Raw genomic sequence first — 26,707 nt, forward strand, 5'->3', positions numbered from 1 at the left:
AACAAAGGTGGTAGGTAATCTTTCCTGAACACTTTCACTTTACTGCATTGTTGCATTACAAATTCTATATTGTCCAGAGCAACAATTTAGGACGATTTTGGCCAAAAATTCCTAATGACTTTGACGGGGATTTTTGGCTGATAACCCAAATGACTGCGTCAGACAACATACTGTAGAATTACCCCCTAAGTATGGCAGAATGCACCTTTAAAGTAGATGCAATTTAATACTGTCATTCCTGGTAATTGTAAACCATAATAGTCAACATGTTAAATCTCCTATCGTGTAGACAAGAGGAGAAATAGCACTGTATATCTGCTTATTGTCCTGTGTATCTGCCTTCTAATGAGGGACATTTTTATCATTGGGAAAGTTGAAATCTTGTAAATTGTTCAGCTTAATATTAGAGCATCTATCTGGCAATTTAGTAAGTTGAGCAGTATGACGTAAAGTTTGTACCCTAAGCTTGTTATGGTATCTAAGGGTTACCCTTTCATTGTAGCATTTTAGCCTTGACCCCTTTGTTCTATTTGCAGGAGATTATCAGTTCAATCCTCCTGAGCGGGCGGATAGGCCCAGATATCCAGCATGTTGAATGTTACGGCCTTCGTCTGAAGCATCTCAAATCTGACGAGATTCACTGGCTGCATCCAGACCTGACTGTAGGAGAAGTCCAGGAGAAGTATGAGTGCCTCCATCTGGAAGCGGAGTGGAGGTACTGTACACAGAGATATCTTGCTATGCTACCATCATAACCTAGTTGTTTATACCTGGTATTTAAAAAAAACATTGGATGCTTTAATGCTGCTCTACAAATTGCTTAGAACATAACAAGAATAGACTTTACTGTATACTGGAGATATGATGACCCCGTGGAGTTTGTTTTGAATACAGAAGCACTCCTCGGGGCTTGGCCTGTCTATGTTGTAATTTACTTGCTCTTCTTTGTCCTACTGTTTGTACTTTTCCCCCCCATGCATTGTCATTTTTGTAAAGCACTGCGTACACTGTTGGAGGTAAATAAATTTAATGACACATAGAGGAAATGTCATCGGAAGCCATTTTCGGTGATATATATCAAAATGGTGCTATTCGCTCCACAACAAAGCACACATATTTGCATCTGGGTTAAATAGCTCCAGCCAGATTACTGTAAATTCTGCTTCTTACATTTGGCGCAGATCTCTTGGGACCTGAAATGCTAACGCCACCCAGACCTGGCACTTTTATTTGATGCAAAGATGGGAAAGCTGCAACTTTTGTTAGTTTGAGACCCCTCATTATATAACAGTACTGCGCTGACTCTTTCCCTCTCTCACTCCTCCTATAGTCACACCCCAAAATGCTCATGCTGCAAGTGGAGCAGTTTGAGGGCAAATACATCGAGGAAAGCACCTTGATACATTGACACAGCGCAGTGTTAAAATGAAGTAATTTGCACTAGTTAGGCCGCGTGCATACTTAGCGCGGCGCAAACAAAAGGCCGTGAGGCCGGCCATAGAGCGCGCAACGAAAGAGCGACCGCCCAGCAGACAAAATAATTTGATTTTGGTGCGTGACGGCCAGGAGCGGTTCAGCCAATGAGGGCGAACCAGCTCCGTGATGTTACATCTCCCCCTAGGCCACAAATCACCTCTGCGGCAGGCGCACGTGACTAGTATGGCCTATGGAACAATGCTGCTGTTTTAGCCACTTGAAATATAGTGTATCCACTTGGTCTACGTGGGCTAAGGCAAGTCCCTTTACATCCTGCATGCAGCTGCCTACACTTAGCATACAGGGAGGTAGTAGGCTCAATTGTTCTCTCATTTGTGGTATGTTGGGGTATACTGCAGTATTATTCATCAACATTACAATTCAATGCTATAGAAACTGTGATATTCTAAGGTATACCTGGGTGAACATCACTCACCAAAACTGTAGAGGTGTTCAGTTACTGTATTGACTGCATCCATGCAGAAATATTGCAGAAAACATATTGATACATTTTATGCATGGAACATTTATACGAAAAGCAGTTTTAAATACTTGCTATGGGTTAAGGAGATTCATTTTCACCTAGTATCATTTTTACACATCTGCAATACAAGAGAGAAGCAGTTGACTGTGGGAATAGCAATAATGCAGCTAGTAACCAAGCACAACGCGATCGGGGAGATTGTGGGGCGGCCATTTTGCGCATGCACAGTGTCGGCAGGAGCAGCGGCCATCTTTGAATAACTCTGCATGCACTGAGGCGGAACTACAAGTCCCCGAACCCTCGGGATGGGGGGGGGGGAGGGTATAGAACACATGTGCTGTCCCAGCCAATGGGATGAGAGGCAGCCCTTGTGAAGCAGGATATCCTCTGAGGGGATCAAGGTGACTTTGGGTCAGTCCGGATGGAGGAGCAAGGATGAAGGTAGTGTCCAGGGAGCAGTTAGCTTCCTGGAGTAGGCCAGATCTTGCCCCTTAGGCCCCAGATAACCCTACCCTGTGAGCGGAGTATTGTAGGGAAGGGCCCCAGATAGGGACCCGTCCATTAGAGATACAACAGCACTACTGCGCCAGCGGACGGACGCTCACGCGACGACCTGCGATATGGACAGAGCTGCACGTTGTAGCAGAGGTAGAACACTCCGGCTGGAGATTGCGTCATGGACCGCCGCCTGACAAGGTGTGAGGAGAGATGTGTTGGGGGCCCCGCTGTGTGGGACCTGATCCAGCATCCTTCTCTCTTTATCCCCCGGTCTGGACCTTGACCAGGAAAGTACCCACGGTGCACCAACACTTCATAGGGGGGTAGCGCTACCTCACACTTGGGTGGGATTGTTCTGCGGACATCAGGGTTTCAGGTGCCCAGGGCAACCTCCGTACTTTGGGGGAACCACCATTATTATTATTATGTATTGCAGTGTATTGTTATGTTGGTGTCATTATATGTATGAGTAAAGAGTGTTTATATACATTGGTTGTATTATTATTAGTGAGTATTGTTTCCTATGAGGAGTCAATCCCGTCAACGCTGGGATCCTCTTTGGTGGAGGCGCTGTACCGTGAGAGATAGCATCCCAGGCTCCCCAGGATTGGAGGCTTTGGCTTGCTCTAAGCCTCACAGGTACCGCAGCATGCATAGTCACCCGTGGTTTCCCATAGGCATAGGGAAAGGGGGTAACAAATGTATATCTTTATTTATATAGCACCGACAATGTACTCAGTGCCTTACAAAAGATACAGCACAGTAGAAGAAATGATAATACTAGTGTAACCCTGGTCTCCAGCAGCTCCTTGAGACCCCCCTTCCCTGGCGCAGCTCGATCACGGGTATTGAAAAACCCGACGGCTGCTTCCAAGGGTGGGGGCTGGAGCAGGGAGCAGCGCGGCTTCTCCTGCCTGCGGCCGGTTGCCGGGGACGCGATCGGGCCGTTGCTAAGGCCGCGATCGCGTCTCTAAGGTCCCGGCAGCCGCAGAGCAGGGCGCCGCCATTGCGCTTCAAGTCGCGCATGCGCAGTGAGTCCCCGGCGGCCCAGTTAGCTCGCGCATGCGCAGGGAGGCTGCGAGAGGCAGGGAAGAGTCGCGCGAGGGCAGAGACAGAGCAGGAAACAGTGAGGCAGCCATTAGGAGTTAGTGTAGGCGCAGGAGAAGCGCGCACGCGGCCCCAATGGTGTAGCAGCCCCTTGGGAACTACAATTCCCAGGAGGCATAGGGAGACAGGCACCAGGTGCCTGATAGTGGCCAATAGGGCTGGAGGAAGCTCAGCCCGGGAAAAGAGATACATTTCCCGGGCTTTCCATGAGTCACGTCAGTTGGAGCAGCGGAGCTGAAGGGGAAGGAAAGATGCGGGGAGTGAGTGCAGCTCCTGCATCCAGATAGGTACCCTCACCCTCCAGGTAGGCCCCAACTCCCCACCAGGTTAGTGGGTAACTGATAAGGGACGGCCCTAGATAGGGAGGTCACCCTTAGTGTATGTAAGGTGCAGGTTTGGCAGTACCACAGCGGGTAGTGCTGTGCGCACTGGCAAATAGGCACAGCATGCGAGCAGTGTGTTTGCTGCGGGTTCCAGGTTACTGTGTATGAGTGTTGCATGTTGACGCTGCGTGTACTGAGTGCAGTGTGTGTTACTGTCTGCAGGCGCGTTAGGATTAGTGAGTTAGGAGCTAGTGGTTAGTGAGTAGTCTGGACTTGGGGTAGTAGGGTAGGGGGGTAGGTTATTAACCCCGCAGGCCCTAGGAGTTTTCCCCAAGTCACCTCAGGTTGCGGTACATCAGGGACAGGCCCTAGGTTAGGGTTCCTGTCACGCTACTGCCCGTTAGATAGATAGGGAAAGAGCGGCGGTTGCTGTTCCCGGAAAGCGGTTGGACCCACGTTGGGGTCCACAGAGACTGTGTTCCCGAGGGGACCGCCCTAGCGGTCCACAAGTGCAGGAGTTCGGTTGGAGGAGTCCTCGCCGATTGAACCTTTGAGAAGACTGTTGCGGACCCGAGCACCGGAGTGCTCGGCAGGTATTATACCAACACATGTGCACCAACAGGCCTAGAGGTTTTAGTGACTGCGCAGTCACCCATTGACTATCTCCGTAGGAGTACGGGACATTGGGTGTGGGGGTTTCACTGGACACTGGGTGGGATCACCTAGTGTTGGGGAATCGTCATGCGAGACGTCACTGTTAGTGTCTCCTCGTGAGAGGGACACAGGTTATGAGGTTATGTAAATGATTATGATATTCTCTATGTTCATAGTAAAGCCCTTAGTTATTATAATCACTGTGTGTGTGGTTTCTGATTGGGTTCCTATGTAGGGTCATTCTACACGTCCATAGAATCCTACATAGGTGGAGGCGCTGAACCAAGATCCGTTCTAGAGGATTCACCCCAGGCTCTCATTAGCGGAGGCTCAGACCTCCTGTGAGCCTGCAGGTATACGCACCACACCGGTAACACCGCATGTTCTACTCACCCACACTATATATGAGATTGGGTGGGGTGGAATACCCGTTACACTAGTATGACTCTGCACCCTGTGTCTCCTGTGACTCTCTGTCTCCTGTGACTATCGGCCCCCTCTGTCTCCTGTGACTGTCTCTTCTGACTCTCTGACCTCTCATTCTCTTATGACTCTCTGTGTCCTGTGAGTGTCTCCTGTGACTCTCTATCGCATGTGACTGTCTCTGTCTCATGTAACTCTGTCTGTCTCTCTGTCCTGTGTCTTCTGTGACTGACCGTCCTGTTGTGGGGGTTGCCTGAGCGCTGTGATTAGGGGTGCCCCGAGAGAAAGGTACATTTGTCAGGCAACTGAAGGGAATGTTGTCTTTGTGGAATCCTTGTATTGGGCTGTACACACTTTCTTATTGGGGAGAGCGTGGGAAATGGTGCATCTTTCAGTTAATTGTCCCTAATAGATAATGAGAGTCGGCTAGTTTTGGGATAAATTATATACAGTAGGGAAGCATGTACAGTAAGAAAGGCACTATAAGGATGCGTCCATGCTTATCGCGCGCGAGCGGCGCGATGAAACACATTATGTGTATGGGACCATCTATAGTGTGCGCACACGTGAGTGTCGGGAAGAGCCCAGCTAGAGGAGACAACATTATTTGTCTTTGTAGCGCGACGGCAGGGTCACAGCCACGCCCCCCGACACTCCTCTCTGACGCGTCTACCTACAGGAGACAAAAATCTCTCCCGTTTCAGTCGTGCGTAACGCCACGCGAATACTTACCATGGACACGCCTGAGGCACATCAAAGTACGTGGGCTGTAAGATGTCCTCCAGCGCCTCATGGCAGGAGAATGCTTAGTGGATATGAGCCTAGGTTTTACGGACAGATTGATACCGTTTTTGTATTTTTTTCTTACCTCGTTTGTCATGGGTTTATTGATTTTTTTTTTTTACCTTGTCTTGTCTGTTGAGGAAAGAGAATTAGGATACATGGGGTTGACTGGCTCATTCAGTTCCAGTAACTTCACCCCACTTAATAACCCTACATATCAGTGCATATTGTCCAATTGCAGCGTTTTGGGATGCAATAAGAGAGATAGCAGTGGGTGTTTAATAGTGAGTGGGCTGTAGCAAGTGGGTTGTTGATACTTAGTAAGTGATGGAGGGGAACAGAACTGAAACGGTGTCCTTGCCAATGTGGGTTCTTAAAGACGTTCATAAAAAGCTTAGCAGGAAATGTATGGTTTGTAAGTGGTAAAACTCTGAAGCGGATGAACATGGTCTGAATACCAGTGTCATCTCTGGCCAGTCCCATTATGCGTCTTTGTGTCAGGAGCAAAAAATAAAATAGATTATTAGCTCTTCGGGGCAGAGACTTGTTGTGCTCTGTGTGCACCGTCAGTGCTATATATTATTTATTATTATTATTATATTACTATAAATGGGTTCTTTTTGTGTTGTGAGTGTGCACCCTGCTAATCATTTGGATGAAAATAAATACCATATTAAAAAGCTTCTACAGGTATAATGAATGTTTATTTTATAAAGACGCTAGGGATAACATGAGGGGTATGACTTCCAGTACCACTGCTCATTGATAAAGCATCCTTCAAGCTATGTACTCTATCATACACAATGGATGTATTGCTTGTGACATTGTTTATATGAGAAGAGGAATTTATTAATGGGATTCTTTGTATTTTCCTTTCTCTGATTTTGTATTTTTAGACTTTGAAGGAGTCGTCCTTGTGCCTATACTTTTTTTTTTTTTTTTTAAAGGTTTGAAGCAGGGGGTCTCTTGCGCTGAACCGCATTGATTTGTCCTGGGGTCCCCCTGCTTCCTGACTGTGTTCCCAATATGGCGGTTTAAAAGTCATGCGTCACATGGGCCAATAGTAAGCCGCGACGTCATCCCTTACAGCTTCCTATTGGCCCGCAAGACCGGGACATTTAAACTGAAGAGAGATACCGGCATATGCCATATGGAGGTAAGTATCTTAGGAAGCAGGGGGTTCCCGGGGCTGAAATCAATGCGGTTCATCTCCGGAGACCCCTTTCTTCGATACTATTTTTGTTTTTAAGCATAGCTGCAAGCACTGCTCCTTTAAATACACGTTTTGATATATTTACTTTTTTGAGAGCAGCGTGGTATTACGTTTATTTATTTGATAAAGAATCTAATTCGTTGCTGCGATTAGCAGGCGCTGGATTTCCATGAATATGATCACCCCTTTAGTACACCTTTTCCTTGCTGATCCTGTTTGTTCCCTCACACCTGACAGGTATGACCTTCGGATACGCTATCTGCCAGATGACTTTATTGAAAGTTTCAAAAAGGACAAAACCACTTTGCTTTATTTTTACCAGCAGGTCAGTGCAATCTTGTCTACTTTAATATATGTAAAAGAGGATTGTCCCGGTATAGTGCATGTTTCAGTGAGATTTCATACTGAGCTTCAAGGAGCGTTTCCTTTAACCCGAGTGGGAAGTAGGGGGTTCTTCGGAGCTTGGCTGCTCTCATTTCAGCACTGGAGACCCCCTTACTCGCCGAGATACATTCCTGTAAAGGGGCTGCCAGTATCTCAATCCTGTTTAAAGCCCCCACGTCACATGGAACAATAAGAAGCCACAATGTCCTATTGAATATTCATGTTTCTCCTTTGTCTGATAAATCAGAGCCAGTAGTCAATTATTCCCTTTCCTAAAATATAACAGAGTAGGAAGAGTTTTGTGTCATAAGGGGAAATGTGTATTCTAATATATATATATATATATATATATATATATAACGCTTTCAATGGTCATAGTGGTGCAGTACAATAAATATGGCCACCACGTCATCCAAAACGAGTGATGGTAATAAATCAGCCCACCATACATCATGCAATGTAGTCCTGCTACAGTAATAGCAAATGAGAAACACTTTACAGGTGTTGTACCCGCGTCTCTGCTTATGTGCATACAGTAGTTGGAAAACCATAGAGCACCACGTGTTATAGGCTGCATGCTTAGGAAATGTGTTTAGGTGTGAAAGGGGTACATCTTTTAGTTCAGAGTGGACCCTTGTACTGGCTCATTTCTAGGGATGTGCAAATGTGTCCAGGATCTATGGCTGGATAAAAGCAGACCTGTGACGAGTCGAAAACAATTATTTGTAAAAACATGAACACGAAATAGTATACCTTTGTGAATTGATATTTCCTGTTTTTTTTCTTTCCAGCTCCGAAATGACTACATGCAGCAGTATGCAACAAAAGTCAGTGAAGGCATGGCGCTGCAGCTGGGGTGCCTGGAGCTCAGGTACAAACAGTATATCCTTAGTGTGCACACTGCTGGAGCAATTAACAGTGCCACATTTGCCATGTCAACGTACATTACAGAAGATGCATCAAAGCAAAGGCCAGGAAAAGTGTGGCACAGGGAGAGATTTTGTTTATTGTGCATCTTTTTGTGACCGTTTATTAAGTCAGTTTGCTCCAGTTTTGCCCCAATATGCAATTTGGGAAATATTAATAAAAAGAGTTCTGTCGCTAAATAATTTTTTAAATATAACGAAACTTTAAATTGAATCTATCTTGAAAACAACGAGACTTACAATATGAATATATATCTACAGCATCTTAATATATACTGCACATGAATCCCCTTGTAAGTGTAGGCAGCTGACACACTGCATCGTGGCGGCAATAGGAAACTACACCTCACTGCTTGCTGTGCTGCAGCAGGGAGCCCCTTCCGGGGCAGGAGGATGTGACTTGTGATGGACAGGGCCTCAGCCAATGAGCTGGGACTCTGGAGAGGTGGGGCTAAGGGATGGGCCTTGAGGAGTCCCTGGCAGGAGCTGCTACAGCACTGCTGCTAGAGGAGATCTGCATGAGCCTGAATGGAATCAGTCTCGATCAATAGTGACCCAGGGCCAGTCTATGTCCCACCAAGAGAGAGCGAACATTGACTGGAGGGAGAGCAGTGAGCGTGCAGGGAGGTCCAGCAGATCATCGCCGGGAAGCTGGACGTAGTAGCAATCACCGTCGGAGGGGACCCTCATTAATTGCAATTAAAGTGGTACCAAAGTACTGTAGTTTGTGAAGTACAGGCCTGCTACAGTTTGTTGCCTTAAAGAGCTCCAACGGTGTCACTTCACCATCACATAGGCCTATATACCCAGGATTGGTTGGCTGTATCATCACTGACACTGACATACACCTGCGCAGCATTTACAGTACGTATAGTGTCATGTTATATGACTGTTGTGATCCTTTGTTAATGAGCACGAGGTTCTCTAGTATCTATCTTAAATTAGCTATAACATCTGGTATATCACACCCGCATTGTGTTTGTTTCCCTGTGTCTGACCTCAAGCCTCAGCAACAGCTATCAGTCTGGGGCTTATAGAAAGAGGGGTTACATTGGAGGCACTGCTGAGATTTTTGTAGTTGGTGTGATAGACACAATACTGTCCCCTAATCATAAACGGTCAGACAAGGGAATGGTTCAAGTACTGTATAGCCAGTAGTTGTTTTTTTGCCCAGGAAAAGCTTAGAATTTACAAGACGATTCGCTCTATAGTGCCCCCTGTCAGGAAGCTGTCACCCCTGGCGCATACCTACACACCTTAGAAAGTACATTTGGGGCTACTGAACGTGGAGAGGAGCTCTACTTCCAGTTCAAGGGGGATGTACTGTATCAACAGGAAGGGGAGAAATTATTAGAATTTCTACATGGGTTACAAGTGGTCCAGAAAAAGGTTGTGAGGAACAAAGGGATCTCCGCTGACAGGGTTGACCGCACCAGAGTGGAACAATTAATATATGGGGTCCCGAAGGGAGATGTGACGGTATACATGCGGCTCTGAGAAAGGAAAGAGACACCCCCTAAATTCCTAGAGCTCCTAAGTGAGATAAGGGATGAGACCACCCATATTGAAGTCAAACAAAAGTGTTGTGGCTAGCAACCAGTGGGGATCTGGCAACAGTGCTGTCGATGCACGGCTGGGTAAAAAAGACACCCGAACCCGGGACACCCGGACACGGATTTGTAGAGCAGCATGGACCTGACAAAGCAGGTGGGCTCCCCGACAGAGTTCCAGATCTCCTGGCCTTACTATGGATAAGAGAGGTGTCGGGAGAGAATGCCCAGCCCAATCGAGGGGAAAGACCCAGGAGGAAAACGCCCTCGAGAAGGGTGGATGAATACAAGAGGACCCCCACTCTGATGGACACTAGCCTTGACTTCTGCTATAGAAGTGGTGAAGAGGGTCACTATTCCAAGCACTGTAGAAAATGAGACAATCTGCAATATGTGATTAATAGATTCATCTCGTCCCAGTCTAACAAGGGAAATTAAAAAGGGACCTAGTGAAGGGCATACTGTGAACCATATGAAACAAGGCTCTGCAAAGACTATAATTGGAGCACGGTAGAGCACTGCCAAAAATGTGAGGAGACTCACATAAGTAAAATTAATTGAGTTTTATTGGATCACATAAGATCTTAGATACAAAAGTAACTCACCTACGCGTTTCGGGCTAACACGCCCTTTATCAAGGTGTAACTACTACTAAAGTTTAAAACCGGCATTTTATGTATCCACTCTCGCGCCAGTGGGTGACGTCACGCATTTCCGACCAATGAGCTTTGCGTTGCTCCGAGAATAAAGACAACAGCGGCTCTGATTGGTGCTCCAAACATTTGAACAAGATTTAACTTTATTCCGTAATTGAACATAAACAAATGTGTGAGGACCAATAACATAATGCCAGTCAAGATTTTACTCATAGCATAATACAAAGCGGACATACGGTTGTATATCGGAGTCCGCTTTGTATTATAGATACGGTTGTGTATTATGCTATGAGTACTGGCATTACAGTGGCACTCATTAGAGTGTCTAACTGATATACTGACATACCTATTTAGTGCTAGCCTAGTACACCTTGACCTCACTCCTTATTATGCTATATTAATATTTTCCTTGACATGATATGCATAATATATAGGAATCCTCTGTATTATACTCAGAGTGATATATAAGGTCATTTGTGTTCTGCAAAATATTATAGGCAATTCTAGGCTATCTGATCAGGACTATGTGCATGGTTTGGACATTAAGACTATGTATTAACATATCCACTTGTCTGACACAGATGTGTATTTAAACACCTTGATACTGTGTTTCCACTTCACCATTTTGGCGTCCATCACCTGTCCCACACCTGGGGATTTATTTTAATCCATTTTTATATTCACATTATTTACTTATCACTTTCTTTGTTTCGGCGTAGTTATTGTATACTATTAAAAATTTATTATTTTTGTTTTTAGCAGTTCATATGTCCAGATCATTATTTACCTTACAGGTTAGGCATTTGGTTTGTCTGGACTATCTAGCCCTCCCACTGGATATTATATCATTTGTATATAGTTACTGTTTCAACCATGAGTGCTTACTAAGGGGTCTTCTGGGACCTCAGTCATTTTCTTCTGTGTACCTATATATATATTTCCCCTTTGCACCTGGCTGTGTTTATTCATTTTGTCAAATGGAATTGAGCGATTTTCTCACCACCGGTGATTAACAATGTGCAATATGTGAGGCTCCATCTATATGACTTAATGGGGCAGGTATAATCTCACAGCCCATATGCATCACCTATAGTTGTGGCCCGAAAGAAAAGTGGGGCAGTGATAATGTGTATTGATTACCGCACTTTGAACAAACCATCCCAGACCAATATACCACGCCCCGCAAAGAAGATGCACTGGACTATCTCACAGGGAGCAAATGGTTCTCGGTCCTCGGCTTACATAGTGGGTACTATCAGATTCCAATGTGTGAACAAGACAAAGATAAGACTGCCTTCATGTGCTCTTTGGGGTTTTATCAATTGGAGTACATGCCACAAGGAGTGTCCGGGGCCTAAGCAACTTTCTAGAGACAACTAAAGTGAGTTGTGGGGGATATGAACTTACTGGAAGTGCTAGTATATTTGAACGACTTAATAATTTTTTCATAGACCTTGGAAGAGGTCTGATGAGAGATACTGGATTGACTAAGTCAGAGCGGAATAGATCGGTCCCTGGACAAATGTCAGTTCTGCCGGACGTCTGCTACGTATGTGGGGCACATTGTGTCCGAAGAAGGGGTGGCTACAGATCCCTCTAAAATGGCCATTGCATGCTGGCACAGGCCAAGATAGCTGATAGAGCTATGTTCCTCTTAGGGTTCTGTGGATATTATAGACTCTTTGCGAATAACTTTTCGGCTATAGTGCAGCCTTTGACCAAACAGACTAAAGGATACCTGCTGCCGTAGGGTCACAGTATGGCAGCTGGGGCAACCAGCCAGGTGGTGAATGATCAATATGAATGAACCATTGAGGTCTTCCCCACTCATGTGCCAATACTAACATTTGCTGATCCACGAAAACCCTATGTATTACATGTGGATGACACAGTTTAGAGGGACTGGGAGTTGTGTTATACCAGGAACATTCAGAGGGACTTAGGCCTGTAGTGTGAGTTGAGGGTTGGCACCATCGGAAAAATTTACCCGGGGCACAAGCTCGAATTTCTAGCATTGAAATGGGCAGTAGTTGACAAATTACGTGACTACCTGTATGGAGCAACATTCGTGGTACACACAGATGGTAACCCACTCACTCACATCCTTTCATCAGCTAAATTGGATGCTACAGATCATAGGGGCTAGCTGCATTGGCCACTTACAATTTTAGCTTGGAATACAGGCCAGGGAAGTAGAACTTTCATGCCGAAGTGTTGTCTAGGATTCTCAGAGATTCCCAGGAGATGGATAATTAGTGGGAAGAAATTACAGCTCTTGGGGTATGAACTTTGTCTGAACAGATTGAGGCACCATGAGTGCGAACATTAATATGGAGATGTCCCCCACCGCTATACCACTGGCCTACACTCACCCTGCAGAATTAATTATGAAAAGGTTGCCTCGATAAACCGACCGGACATCCAGCAAGCATAACAGACAGAGAGAGTCTCCGGTAGATTATTCCAGTTGTGGGGTGCATAGTAAAAGAAGGAGGAGCGGCCGGATACTTTTTTGAAACTTGGGACCATGAACAGTCTTTTGATAAGTGCTGCATGTGGTAGGGGTGAGGAGCTTGTACAGATAGGCAGGTAGCTTGCCCAGAAAGTATTTAGAGGAAAGACAGGAAAGATGAACTTTGCGCCTAGACTCGAGTGATGACCAATCTAGTTCTTTGAGCATTTTGCAGTGATGTGTGGTGTAGTTGCATTGGAGGACAAAGTGGCATATTGAATTGTAGAGGGTATCAAGTTTGCTAAGGTGAGTTTGAGGTGCTGTACCATATACTATGTATTGGTATCTGCTGTGCGATGCGCTTTCTGACCAGCAGACTTAAGGAGGATTTGTTCTTATAAAGAACACCTAGTTTGTCATAGGTTTTGGATGTCAGGGTATCCATGTGCAACCCAAATGTTAAATGGGAGTCAAACCATATGCCCAGATATTTAAAACTAGCAACAGTGGCTAGGATGGTATTAGAGTTGGTTCTGGAATAAAGGTCGGCATGATTAACAAGGACACTGGCAAGAGTTACAAGTGTATGAGAGAGAGCTTATCCGGAATCTTGGTATACCTGGCAACAACAAAAAAATAGCAAATCAATTGAAGTCAGAACCTTATGTAGTAGTAGTAGAAAAACTAAAGGGGCTACCTGTATATCGTTTGGAGCTTGAAATTGGAAATAAATCAGAAAATAACCTGCTTCTATTGCCAATATGTCAGCTGATGAGGTGCCCCGAAAAGGAAGAGATTCCAGTAGTAGATACAGTATCTGGCCCAGGAGAAGTGATCAGTTAAACAGAGGACAGGGTCCTGATTGTTTCCTGATTGAGACATAGAGAGAGAGAGAGACCATCCCTGAGTTGGATGCAGAAGCAGAGGAATTTCCTAGGGCAGATTGACGAAACTGAAGATCTAGGTGTAGACCACTGTGAGCACCACCCTAGTGTAGGGTAAGCTGAGTAAGAGCTACCTATATCCCATACGCCCCTAAACAGCAGGGTGAGTGTAACAGTAGGACCACAGATGTACTCACCACCCCCCAGAAGGGAGATCCTGCCACCCATGGGACTGACCTTTGATTCTCTTAGAGTGTCGATAGAAATCCCCATGATTAGTGTATTGTAGCTAAATGGGTGGCCCCCATGACACTAGACATAGGTGGGCCTGGGAGGTGTGGAACATGTGGTGCTCTAGTGCTACAATGTGTTAAAACTGTATGTGTAGGAGTTCCACGGTGCATATTATACTCTTTACATAGAGAGGAGACATTTGTTAGATTAGAATGGTAATATGAAGAAGTTCCTGACAAGATTGATGGGGACCTCTACTTCTTTAGCAGGGGAAGAATGTAACCCCCTTGTAAGTGCAGGCAGCTGACACACATACACTGTCCCTTGTCTGCAAAAGTAAACAACAACTACCAGATTTCTGTGCTGCAGCAGGGGGCCACTTCCGAGGGAGGATGTGACTTGTGACTTGTGATGGACCGGGCTTCAGCCAATGAGATTGGACTCAGGGCTAAGTACAATAATTGGCCTTGATGAGTCTCTAGCAGGATCTGCAAGGGAATAGCTGGTACAGCACAGCTGCTAGAAGAGATCTTCACAAGACTGAATGAGTTCAAGCTCAGTCGAGACAGTCTATGTCCCACCAAGAGAGAGAGGACATTGACTGGAGGGAGAGCAGTACGGCGTGCAGAGAGGTTCAGCAGATCATCGCCGGGAAGCCGCTCGAAGTAACGATCGCTGTCGGAGGGTACCCTCAAAGATTGCAGTTAGTGATACCGAAGTATTTTGTGAAGTACAGGTCTGCTACACTTTGTTGCATTACAGAGCTCACATAGGCCTAGATACCCAGAATTAGGTGAACGCCTCCTCACTGACAATGACATACAACAGTGCAGAGTTTAAGTGTAGTGTTATGTTGATGTGCTGTTACAGTATATGACTGTGGTGATTCTTTGTTAAGGATCAGAAGGTTCTCTAGTATCTATCTTAAAGTATCTATAAAATCTGTTATATGAAACCCGCATTGTGTTTCATTCCCGTTGTCTGACTGCAAGCCACATGTGGCATACCACTTAGAGATAAAGGACTCGGGCCCCCATCTCAGCCACAGGTATCAGTCTGGGGCTTATAGAAAGAGGGGTTACATACACAAATGTATGACAGAAAAGAATGTAATACCTGTATACTGTAACATGATATTACATACAGTCAAATTCTTGCTTCCTCCTGACTTGTCTATTTCCCAAACTTGTGATAGAGTTTTCCATTTTAAAAACAGGATAAAATTGTTAGACAGAATTAATACCTGTCTTTTGTCTGAAGACGTCTTCAACGAGTCCAAAGAGGAGGCATGGAGGGTGCTTTGAGCTTGTACTTTAGGCATCTGTGCCTGAGGCCGAGTGATTTTGGTAGTAACTATACCCTTCCTACACTTTCTTTGCAGGAGGTTTTATAAAGACATGCCTCAAAATGCCCTTGAGAAGCGATCCAACTTTGATTTCTTGGAGTAAGTACAAAAGCAGATATGACTTTATCACAGTGTACACATGAGCAGAAGCTGTTAAAAGTACAGACTAAATGATGATATCTTCCATGCGCGAGATACAGTATTCATTTTTTTACAAGTTAAAAAGAGACAGTCTGTGACTACTTTTTTCAGTTTTAGTCTACGACACTTTGCTCTGTGGTTATTCCCACCGACACACTCCCACACACATCCTGTTAGATGACATGTTCATGCCACCATGCTGTCAAATGGTTGCAGGTTGTACATTCTTGTATTTTCCATTGAACCTCAGACTTATTTCCACGTAATTCTTGTATAAATATGACTTGCTATTTCAGCTTCATTTGTAAAAAAAAAAAACATCTTCGTGAAGAAAGGACCTTTGTAGTCCTGTAAGCTTGCACTCTTTTAACCACATGTTAGCTTGTACAGAACACAAAAGTAAGGTAGAAGTGATACCTATAATAGATAACATGGTACCATCTTCTGTTTGGGCCTATGAAAATCAGTGATGGCTGATCTGTAGGGTGCATAGGAGTTGGGCAAGGGAATTCCAGGAAGCTTGGCCAAAACCCTGGAATGTGTACAGAGCAGAGATTTGTTGTTGTTGTTCAACTTCAACATCAACAATCTCCTATCATGGTTAATCCAAAATCTGTCCTAAAAGGGGCTCATGCTTGTGGAGTGTTGGTGAGAATGGTAGGAGACTTACTCTCAGGCTGGGGTTGGTGGGTTTCCATACTGGCAAGGGAGCAGGGGCTTCCTTTTCAAATCCCTTCTATTGCTCACTAGTCTCTTGAATCCCAGCCCTCTCAGTGAGTGAGCTTCTCGTGGCGTAGCTACATAATAATAATAATAGCATGTTCTTGTATAGTGCTGCTAGTTTTACATAGAGCTTTACAGAGAGATTTTTCAGGCACAAGTCCCTGCCCCGATGATCTTACAATCTATGTTTTTGGTGCCTGAGGCACTGGGAGATAAAGTGACTTGCCCAAGGTCACAAGGAGCCGACATTGGGAATTGAAGCAGGTTCCCCTGCTTCACACTCAGTGCCAGTCAGTGTCTTTACTCACTGAGCCGCTCCTACTTCATACAGACCCCAAGTCTGGAACGCAAAGGGTACACATTTGATGTAGGAGCATTTACATCTGATGCAGGGGGCATGAGCTGGCTAGCAACAATAGGAAAATGAGAAGATACTTGTTTGTTCCTTTATGATAATTATCCATATAGAATGGGGTAGATGAAGGCCTAGGCAGAGCATCTTGACTTTTTGCAGGGATGGAAGGTAGAACAGATTGCGGGATATGGTGAATTATGTATCTGTAGAAAGCTGTAGCAGGCTAAGAGAATGGACACTAACACAGCGGGACACCTCCCTGGCCCTAACTATCTTCAATCGTGTAAATGTGTTTTGACTAATGTACAGTAATTTAATATTACATTCCAATGTGTTTCTGATGTTTTCATCAGATGGCTTAAAAATTGAGATGAATTAATGGATTATTTTGTACACTACCGACCGTAAGATGTGCAACTTTTTATATTTTAACAGGAGCATCACTCAGCATTGTGCTTTCCATTGCTCTAACACAGTCACGAAGTAATGGAATTTAATTCAACAGGCTCTTTGTTTTTATTTGTTTCCCTGTGATCGCTTTTGGTAACGTAGAGTTACTGCAAAATAAATACATACATAAATAAATAACCCGACAGTGTTTATTTTATTAACCAATATTTCTAATTGTTTCTGTTTTAGGAAAGAAGTAGGTTTGGATTTGTTCTTTCCCAAACAGATGCAGGAGAGTCTGAAGGTAAGAAGAAGCGGTACTGAACTTAACCGGTTTTGTTATTTATTAGATGTGATTGCTAGGATTGGGTTATTTATGTTCAGAATAAATATATGTCCTACCCTGAAAGTGCCCGATCCCATCTAATCTCAGATGCTAAGGAGAGTGAGGCTTGATTAGTTCCGGGTTGGGAGGCCACCTGGGAATATCCCCCCCCCCCTGTTATTACCAGCCCCCCCCCCTTTTTTCCCCTCTTAATTTCTGTTGAGTGTTCATCCGAGCTCAAGACAAGGAGCCTAGATAAGTATCTCTTATCATTCTTCATTATTGCACGTGTCATTTTGCCATCGCTGCATTTTGATGTTTCTGAGCTCTGATTGCTGTACCAGTTTTTGGTGTTACACATGTCCCATAGTGTGTGCTATTTTTCAGATATTCAGTAAATGACTTATTCTTATTCTGATCTGGTTTTGATCTTTTTTTGATTACGGGTTCCCACCTTCTAGTATTGAGATAATCTAATAATCTGCACCGGAAACCTGTTCAGAGGTGCTTTCCAAGCAATGGAAGATTCCAAGCCAAGTTGTCTTTGTCTTCTTTTGGTAGCCCAAGCAATTCCGCAAGATGATCCAGCAGACGTTCCAGCAGTATGGCTCATTAAAGGAGGAGGAGTGTATCATGAGGTTCTTGAGTACCCTGTCAAGCTTTACATCCATTGATCAGGAGACCTACAGATGTGAACTGGCAGTATGTGGAATCTCTGTTTTACTTTTATAGCTTACAGTGGGTCTTTCCAGTGAAATTATCACTTGAGGCTCGTGAACCTCTTTTCATCAACATTGTGTACTGCAATTGTACTGTTTATGTGATATCAGAATTCACAGTGAAGCAGACACCTTTACCTCATTTTTCATATTTAACACAAGATATCCCTAGCTTTTTGACCATAATTACCATGAGACAGCCAACAAAATTGTAATGTCAGAAAATATAACAGTATTTACCTGCAGAAAAACTGTTGACTAATTAAACCCAGAGATGTTGTGTGTCTTGTTTCAGAGCTTTATGGCGACGGTAGTTTAATTTAAAGAATTGTTGATGCATTTACAACGCTGATAATTAATACTGTTGCTGGAATACACGAAACAAAATCTATAACTCGTATGTTTCTTATCTCTTCAGCAAGGGTGGAGTATCACTGTGGACTTAGTCATTGGTCCTAAAGGTATTCGACAACTTACTGGCAAGGACGCTAAGGTAAGACATAAGGATAAGAGATACAAACACCACTCAGGATACAGCTTAACCTGTGCAGATCTAACTGTTATAAACTCACTTTTACATCCAAATTCAGCTGGTAATTGCTAACGTACGTACCAGTTAGTATGATCTGTAGTCCCTTATATTGTTATATAATGGAGTTTTCTATAGCACTTTATAAAACATTTGTTTGTTTAAAACAAATTGGTTCATACAAAATGTGGTGTACTCCTTTAAATATCAAGTTCTTCAGCTTTGTTTTTAAACTGTATTGCTCATACTGTATGATGCAATGACTTTCTGAGTACATAGAGAAATGAACAGCAGCTTTAACATTAAATACCTGTATGAGCAAATTACCTTGCCTCCAGCTATCCTCATTTTGCAGTGCTCTTTTTTTCTCCTTTCTTTGTCTGCTTATTAAAGCAGCAATACTACATCCCAGGGTTTTTTCTATTTTCTTCTTTTTATATGTAGAGCATGTGCCAACGTGTAACTTTTCATTCTTACCTTCGTTGCCAATCGTCTGTGCTCCTGTTATAAATCTTTAAAAAATTCGGATTGTGTGCCTAACATAATGGCTGCTTCAGTCAGTGTTACTCAGCAGCTACAATGTATCCTTGTATTACCAAGGTAACATTATCTATTGTTATAGTTTACCGCTCAAACTGCTGGAAACATTGGCAACAAATTATCACAAACAGGAAAGTGTTGCAAAGATCTTGCACTACTTGTGGGGTGGGCTAAAACCTGCTATAGGAATCAAAAGATGCTTTAAAACGCATTAAAAAATAGCTTTAAGATTTAAATAAAAAAAATTAGAACAAATATAATCACTATTATCACTACAGAACTGATTTATAAAAAAAACCCCATAAGATTTCACAGGTTTTGCTGCTTTAAGAGAATGTAAAAGCAGATGGTTGAACTTGAATAAGTTCAATAATAACGGCATAGACGGTTTATTTTTATAATTGATAAAAAAAAGAAACTAGCGCATTTTATACAAATAATGATTAGATGTTCTGCTTAATACTTGTTACATAGTTACATAATTACATAGTTACACAGTAGATGAGGTTGAAAAAAGGCACTGTATGCTCATCAAGTTCAACCTATGCTAAATTTAGACGACAGATAATTTATCCTATTTCTTGGATTTACAGTATGTTGATCCAAAGGATCAAACCATAGGATCTTACCACCTATTGGACCAATCATTAATACATTGTGTTCTGCTCAATACAATTACTTGCTTATCACATGCTTGATCATGTAACAATTAAGAACCTACTTTATCATACAGATGTAGCCAGACTTGTTGTCCCCAGAGCCACAGTAAGAAAAGCAAAACGCAGCGCCTCTGGGGTCTGCCGATTGGAACCCCACCACAGAACATGTCTCGCTGTCTGGCGAAGCCAATGGATATGGAATGCGTGTGTCCCCAGCACCGAAAACCCTGAGCCTGACTACATGTGTATGCCTGATCTTACCATATACATGTAGCTGGTTACAGTTAGACTATATGTAACAGGGACTTATCCCAGTTTAAATAAAGCAGCATCCGAGCGCTGAGAATCCAGCAGAGAGGTAGTAAATTGTATCCACTCAATTAACTAGTCTCCACCTGGACTAATGAAGGCTCTGTAAAAAGCCTCATGTGAGACACTCGAGAGAGATTTCTCCTTGGCTCACATTTGGGCTGACAGAAGGAGAACAGAGAAGCCTGCATGCAGACACTGTCTTGAGCACACAGGCTGTGCTGAGTTCAAGACACCCAGAGACCTATATTTCCTGAACATACTGTAGATGACCCAGAAACCTGCCAGAGACTGACTTGGAGGGCCACCTGCTTAAGGTACCTCCTGAGACTTGGGGTGATAGGCTGGTAATGGAAATATCCCTCCAGTCCTGCAGATAGGGTCTGGGGATGTAAAGAAGAGTGGGCCAAAACTCCTCCACATCGATGTGAGAGACTGATAAAGTCATACAGAAAACAGTTACTTCAGGTTATTGCTGTTAAAGGTGGTTCTACAAGCTATTGAATCATAAGGTGTATTTAGTTTTTCACATATGGCTTCTCCATTTTGGCTTTATTTTTCTTAAATAAATCATGACACGGTGTAATATGTCATGTGGTGTTGTTCATCTGAGGTTGTATTTACCTAATTTTAAGACCTGCTAAGGAACATGGGATTGTTATTATGTCCTGATATGTAAAACCATAGAATTCAAAGAGGGTGCACTTTCTTTTTCACACAACTGTATATCTGTTTTTAGTATCTTGTTCAACTATGTTTATTGTTGTGTGTGTTGGTTTATTATCATGTACTTATATGTATATAACTATTGTTGTTGCTGTGCTTAGGTGATCATGATTATCTTAACATACTGTACATAATATTAGAGTATGTTTCATGTTAGTGCAGTATGTGTTAGTGCTCCATATGTACTTAGTCAAGTGAACCGGATTTCATGCATGAAGCTATAATAAGGACCAGCTAAAACCAAGTATATGTACTGTATGCATAACTTGTACATATTTCCCTGCAACATCTAGTCTTCCCTCTAGGAAAGAGGTACCACTAGCCAATAAGTGCCCTGAGACAAGTGGCCGCCAGTGACCCTGGTCTTTAAGTACAGCAGCTTTTCATAAAATAAATGACCTTTGTGCAATCTTTCCCATGTACCTTTGGCAACCAATAGCTGGTACATGGGTTGACCTTTCATTATCTTTTCCCATAGCCCACATGTTTTACAGAATTTACACAGATCAAATCTATCAAGTGCTCGCTACTAGAAGATGGACGGGCTCTGCTGCTTTTAGGAATATCTGGTGCCCCCCAGGTAAGCCTATGAGGCTCGCATAAAGTTGGTTGTACAAAGCGAGATGATATGCCCTGATGTCTAAAGCTGTCTTAGGTTTGTTAGCACTCACATTAACTCGAGAACGATATGAAACTGCCCCATGTTTTTTTGTTTAGCACTAAAGTAACTTAATTTACAGTATATATTTGTTGTACCTGAGCGCTTTCCATTAGCTGCTAATGTATTTTTGTACTGTAGCTAAATATTCACAGTGTGATTTAATGTGATCTATTTTTTCTCTGTAAGCCCTTAGCTATTAAAACTCCATCACTGGCTGTTGCTGAAAACATGGCGGATCTCATAGACGGGTATTGCAGGCTGCAAAATGAATTTAAAGATACTCTTATTGTCCATCCCTGGAAAGGTAAGTTAATAGTTGGAAAAAATGCTCAATAATAGGGATACATTCATTTTATAGGAACATCCAAATATATATATTGCATTAAAACACTGAATAGACAAACAAATCCATGCTCTCCAGAGCTGATATGCAGGGCCATCTTAACAACACTAGGGGCCACCGGGCAGAGCAGTGCACGGGGCCCGGCCTACACTGTCGCTCCCAGCCTCCCACGCGCTCACTAGCAGCAGCAGGCACCGGAAGTGCTGCACTGCTAGGCTGTGAGCGGTTGTGACGCGAGCCGGGGTGCCGGGCGGGCGGAGAGCGAGCGGAGCCGGGGTGCCGGGCGGGCGGAGAGTGAGTGGAGCCGTGGTGCCGGGCGGGGGGAGAGCGAGCGGAGCCGGGGTGCTGGGCGGGGGGAGAGCGAGTAGGGTTGCCAGGTGGCTTGTCCAAAAATACTGGACACAATGATGAAAGGTGCGACGCGCGGGAGAATCGCTGGGGAGGAAGATTGTTATTTATAAAGGATCTGACTGTTATGTCATTTGTTCTAAATTTCACTCCAAGTATTCACCCATTTGCACCAATTTATATTCTGTTTCGTAAAAAATCTGGGGAAGAGTCTTGGGAGGGAGCGCCCTTCCGAGGATTGTTTTAGGAAATAGAATAAGAAATAGTGCAAATTGGTGCACGCTTGGAGTGAAATTTAGAACAAATGACGCAATGGTCAGATAATTTATAAATAACTGACCTGCAGTCATACTGTACATGGCGAGCAATACTGATCTTACTGCTCCTCCCACACATTCCTAGATTGTTGCACCCCCTCCTCATCCTATCTCTCTCTCTCTCTCTCTCTCTCCCCCCCTTGTCCTTTCACCCCCTTGTCCTCTCACCCTCCCACCCCCCTTTCTCCTCTCACTCCCCCCTTTTCCTCTCACCCACTCCCTTCATCCTCTCACCCCCTCCCTTCATCCTCTCACCCCCCTCCCTGTCATTATCAGTACAGTAGCTTTCAAATTTAGACTTCAAAATCCACCCTTAAATTGCATATTGAATCATGCCATTGGATAAGTAACCTGCTCTGCCTTCTTGGGGATGATCTGTAAGTACGGGTGCTGCAGAGATTGCAATGCTGCTGGGATGAGATCTGAGTTATGGAGCCTTTCTGAGAATTTAAAATGGTGGTTGTTTTTAATAGATCTTGAAAATGGGAAGACTGTTAGTATAGTATGTAGCCCTCTTTCCTGCTGATATAGAGAGACTACTAGTGCTGTATGTACCTGCTGGCTCAGCGAGATCTGGGCCTCCGCTAACTGGGAGCCTGGGGTAACAATATGTTCTTGGCAGCGCCTCCACTTACCCAGGATCCCCAATAAGTACTATTCCCCTAGGTAAGAATAATGATAACAAGCCTCAACGTTGAAACCTTTTACTAATAAGTAATCGCAAAACCTTAGCTTACACCTATTAGGGATAAAACACATTTAGCCACAGTACATGAATAGCTGATATTCAGTAAATATACACCAGTGGCCTGGCCACTCTCCACATTGAGTAATGTCACTTCCCACCACCGCGTGCACCCCACACCGTGTCCAATGTATAGGCTCAGTCCCTTGGTCACTCAACCCAGTGTCCCCAAAGAACCCTCCCCCAAGGCGGGATCAGCGCCTGAAGGTACCGGTGTTGGTGCACTTATTTAATATCTTCCGGCTACTCCAGCAGCCGGTAACAGACTTCGAAAAGGATCCGCTGATCCAGCGTAGTCTCTCACGAGTTTGGAAATGTCCAGCAGCTTGAGCCCAAACCACTGTTCGCACACCGCAGCTCAGGAAGAACAGTGTGTCCCTGTCTGCTAATACAGTAAGGGAATAGGATGTCTCTCTCTCTCTAGGGCTTTCCCTGCAGCACCGCAAGCTAATGGTGACTTAGGGTCTGCACTGGGCCTGAGGGGGAATCTGGCCTACGCAGGTGGGTCACTGACCCCCTGCACACACACAACCTCTCCCCTTGCTCCTCCGGTGCCCTCTGCTAGCGTGGTCTCTCCCCCACGCTTCCCTTTCCTGCCTGCCACCAATCCCTGCACTCCTATTCGTTCCCTGGTGTCATGTGGCTCTGCTGAGGCTCATGGGAATTGTAGTTTTACTTCAGAGCCTCCAGGTTATTGGCCAGCCTTTGCGTGCGCGTACACTGCGCATGCGCGAACTCTCTCCGTGCCTCCGGTCGCGCATGAGTATTGCGCAATGCCCATTACAACATGGCGGCGCACTCTGCTATCGGGTCGCCGCGGAACCTCCAGATGCTCCCTCACAGCACCCCCCATGATTGCGCCCTGCAGCGGAGGTACAGAGGGGAAACCAGAACAACCCTACAAGTAAAAGAAAAGTAAGGGTGAGTGAGCAATTAAACAAAGTTGCCAGTACACACACACACACACACACACACACACACACACACACACACACACACACACACACACACACACACACACACACACACACACACACACACACACACACACACACACTGAGACATTCACTCACTCACTCACTCACTCAAACACACACACACACATTGAGGCACAAACATATAGAGGCAGGACACAGGACACACAGAAAGACAGTCACACTGAGACACATACACTCACACACAGATAGACAGACACACACTCACATATACAGACAGGACACAGAGACAGACACACACTGAGACACACAGGCAAGACACAGATAGACACACACAGATAGACACACACACACAGCCTCACCTCTCTGCTGCATGCTTTTCCTCCGCTCTTTGGCCCCACCTCCAGGCTCCTGCCACCTCCCGATTGGCTGAATTACACTGCAGCAACCAATCAGAAGCTGCCCAGCCCCATAGCAGCAGCAGCCCTGCTCTATCCCATGTCCGGTATTATCTCTCATATACCGGACACATGGCAACCCTGAGGCCTCGGGCATGGTCAGCGCTTATGCGCTGACCCGTGCTGAGGCGCTCTGACTTACCAGTGAGCCCCTGCAGCCGCAATGAGAGCGGCTTTAGTAGGGGCTCGCCTACGCTTCCGCAGGCGTGCGGAAGCGTAGGTCTTATCCACATTTTAGATTTCGCGCTCATGGGAGCGCAGGGCCGGTCACGTGAGCGATTCACCCAATGAGGGCGAACCAGCTCCGTGACGTCACTGGCCCGCCCCCCGACACGCCCCCGGATGGCGCACTAACCAAGGCCAGGGAAAGCACCCACTTTCCCTCAGCCTAAGCGCGCTTCCGCACGGGCTGAGTCGCCATGGACTCAGCTTAAGAGGGAGCCGGGGTGCCGGGCGGGGGGGGGGGGGGGGGGTTGGGAAAGCTTTAAGCATTGGTGGGCACACATGGGTCCGGGCGTGTGGGGCCCCCCTATGCTCTGGGGCCCTTGGGCAACTGCCCATCGTGCCCATACGTTAAGACGGCCCTGCTGATATGTTGTTACAGTATATGAAGCATAAGTAGAAGTCAGGCCTTGTCTGATGTCACTTACAGTACAATGACCTTACTGATAACATGCAGTTGTGCCTCAGTGATCTTACAGACTTCAGTAGAGATGTAGTCTTTGAAACCTGGATATTAATATATATGTTATTCTGAGGTCTGCAGCATAGGTTGGCTGGCCTTGGAAATAATCTTTATAGTTATGAAGTGAAAATAGTAATAATTAGTATTCAATTAGCATGTAGGTAGTAATTTATTAAATATGGAGAAGAAATATAGCTGTAGTGGTAATATCACTCTATTGGGAGCAAGTGGACACAGGTCAGATCCCAGTGTTAGGCCTCGGACATGGTGAAAAGAAGAGCGCTGAGCAGCGCTGACGCTCATGCTCTCCTGCTCAAGCAGGAGCTTTTTTGTGTCCCTGCATGAGCGTCAGCGTGCGCGCTTGTGTAGCCGTGTGGGAGGCGGGGCGGGAGGTGGGGCTAGTGCGCCACTGCCATTGGCTTTTGGCAGTCACGTGACGGGCCCTCCGCTTCCCTCAGCGGCAAAAATTAAAATCTCCTGTCTCCTGCAATTCCAGACGCCTCCGCACGCCGGTGGAAGCGTGCGGAAGCGCCATCTAAAGCCACACTAACTAAAGATGATGGGGGTAAGTGGCGCGACTCAGCACGGGGATTGCCTATGTAGGATTCTATGGTTATGTAGAATAACCCTAACATAGGAACCACATGCAAATAATCAGTACACCATATGTATGATAACCAATACCTTTTTACTTGTGCTCACATGAACCATATAACATCAACATAATAACGGGTGTCCCTCTCTAGAGGGGACACTGATACTTGCGTCTCGCAGGACGCTTCCCCCTACACCGGGTGATCCCACCCCGTGTCCATCAATCCCCGCACAATGTGTCCCGCACTCTTTAGGTGAGAATATGGGTGACTGCGCAGTCACTAACTAATGGAACTGTTGGTGCACTTGTTGACAAAAGGGGTTACCTGCCGAGTGCTCCTGCACTCGGGCCTGCAACTACTTCTCAAAGGATCTGTCGACCTGGATCCCGTCTCATCCGGTGGTTCCTTGCTTGGGGTCCGCCAGGGGCGATCCCACCCTGAAGATAGTCTCTCTCTGGGCACAGACTTAAGCCCACGTCTCCTGACAGGAAGCGCAGCGTCCGCTGATCCCTATCTAACACTGGCACTCTAACATGACACGGTCCCTCACCTAGGGCCTGTCCCTGGAGCACCACTAACTGGGGAGTGAGGACCTACCTGGGACCTAAGGGGTTAACTGGCCTATCCTGTCCCCCTAGCTCTCCCGGTCCTGACTCTAGCTAACTAGTACCTAGTACTTGCAGTAACGCACTGCCCCCAGGCGTCTACCTACTGTTGGCTAGCCTAGTGCAGATCCTCTCCAGAATCCCTGACCTCGTTAACAGAATATCTCTTCAGGCATCCTACCCCTAGCGCTACCTCAAGGTGACTG

At 45.2% G+C, this 26,707-nt stretch overlaps 1 protein-coding gene across 1 annotated transcript in view; it reads left to right on the forward strand.

Annotated features, from left to right (window-relative positions):
- Window positions 1-536: 536 nt before the first annotated feature.
- LOC142477499 (protein-tyrosine kinase 2-beta-like) overlaps window positions 537-26,707 on the forward strand; it is a gene marked incomplete at its 5' end in the record, with an annotated part of 40,991 nt that continues 14,820 nt past the window's right edge. The window contains 9 exons of the mRNA XM_075582304.1: window positions 537-715; window positions 7,199-7,286; window positions 8,137-8,216; window positions 15,429-15,491; window positions 17,251-17,305; window positions 17,888-18,028; window positions 18,464-18,538; window positions 21,287-21,388; window positions 21,656-21,773. Coding sequence (XP_075438419.1) covers window positions 537-715; window positions 7,199-7,286; window positions 8,137-8,216; window positions 15,429-15,491; window positions 17,251-17,305; window positions 17,888-18,028; window positions 18,464-18,538; window positions 21,287-21,388; window positions 21,656-21,773 — 901 coding nt within the window. The remainder of the gene's footprint in view (window positions 716-7,198; window positions 7,287-8,136; window positions 8,217-15,428; window positions 15,492-17,250; window positions 17,306-17,887; window positions 18,029-18,463; window positions 18,539-21,286; window positions 21,389-21,655; window positions 21,774-26,707) is intronic.

The sequence above is a fragment of the Ascaphus truei genome, unplaced genomic scaffold (genome assembly GCF_040206685.1).
Source record: "Ascaphus truei isolate aAscTru1 unplaced genomic scaffold, aAscTru1.hap1 HAP1_SCAFFOLD_2157, whole genome shotgun sequence".
NCBI lineage: Eukaryota > Metazoa > Chordata > Amphibia > Anura > Ascaphidae > Ascaphus > Ascaphus truei.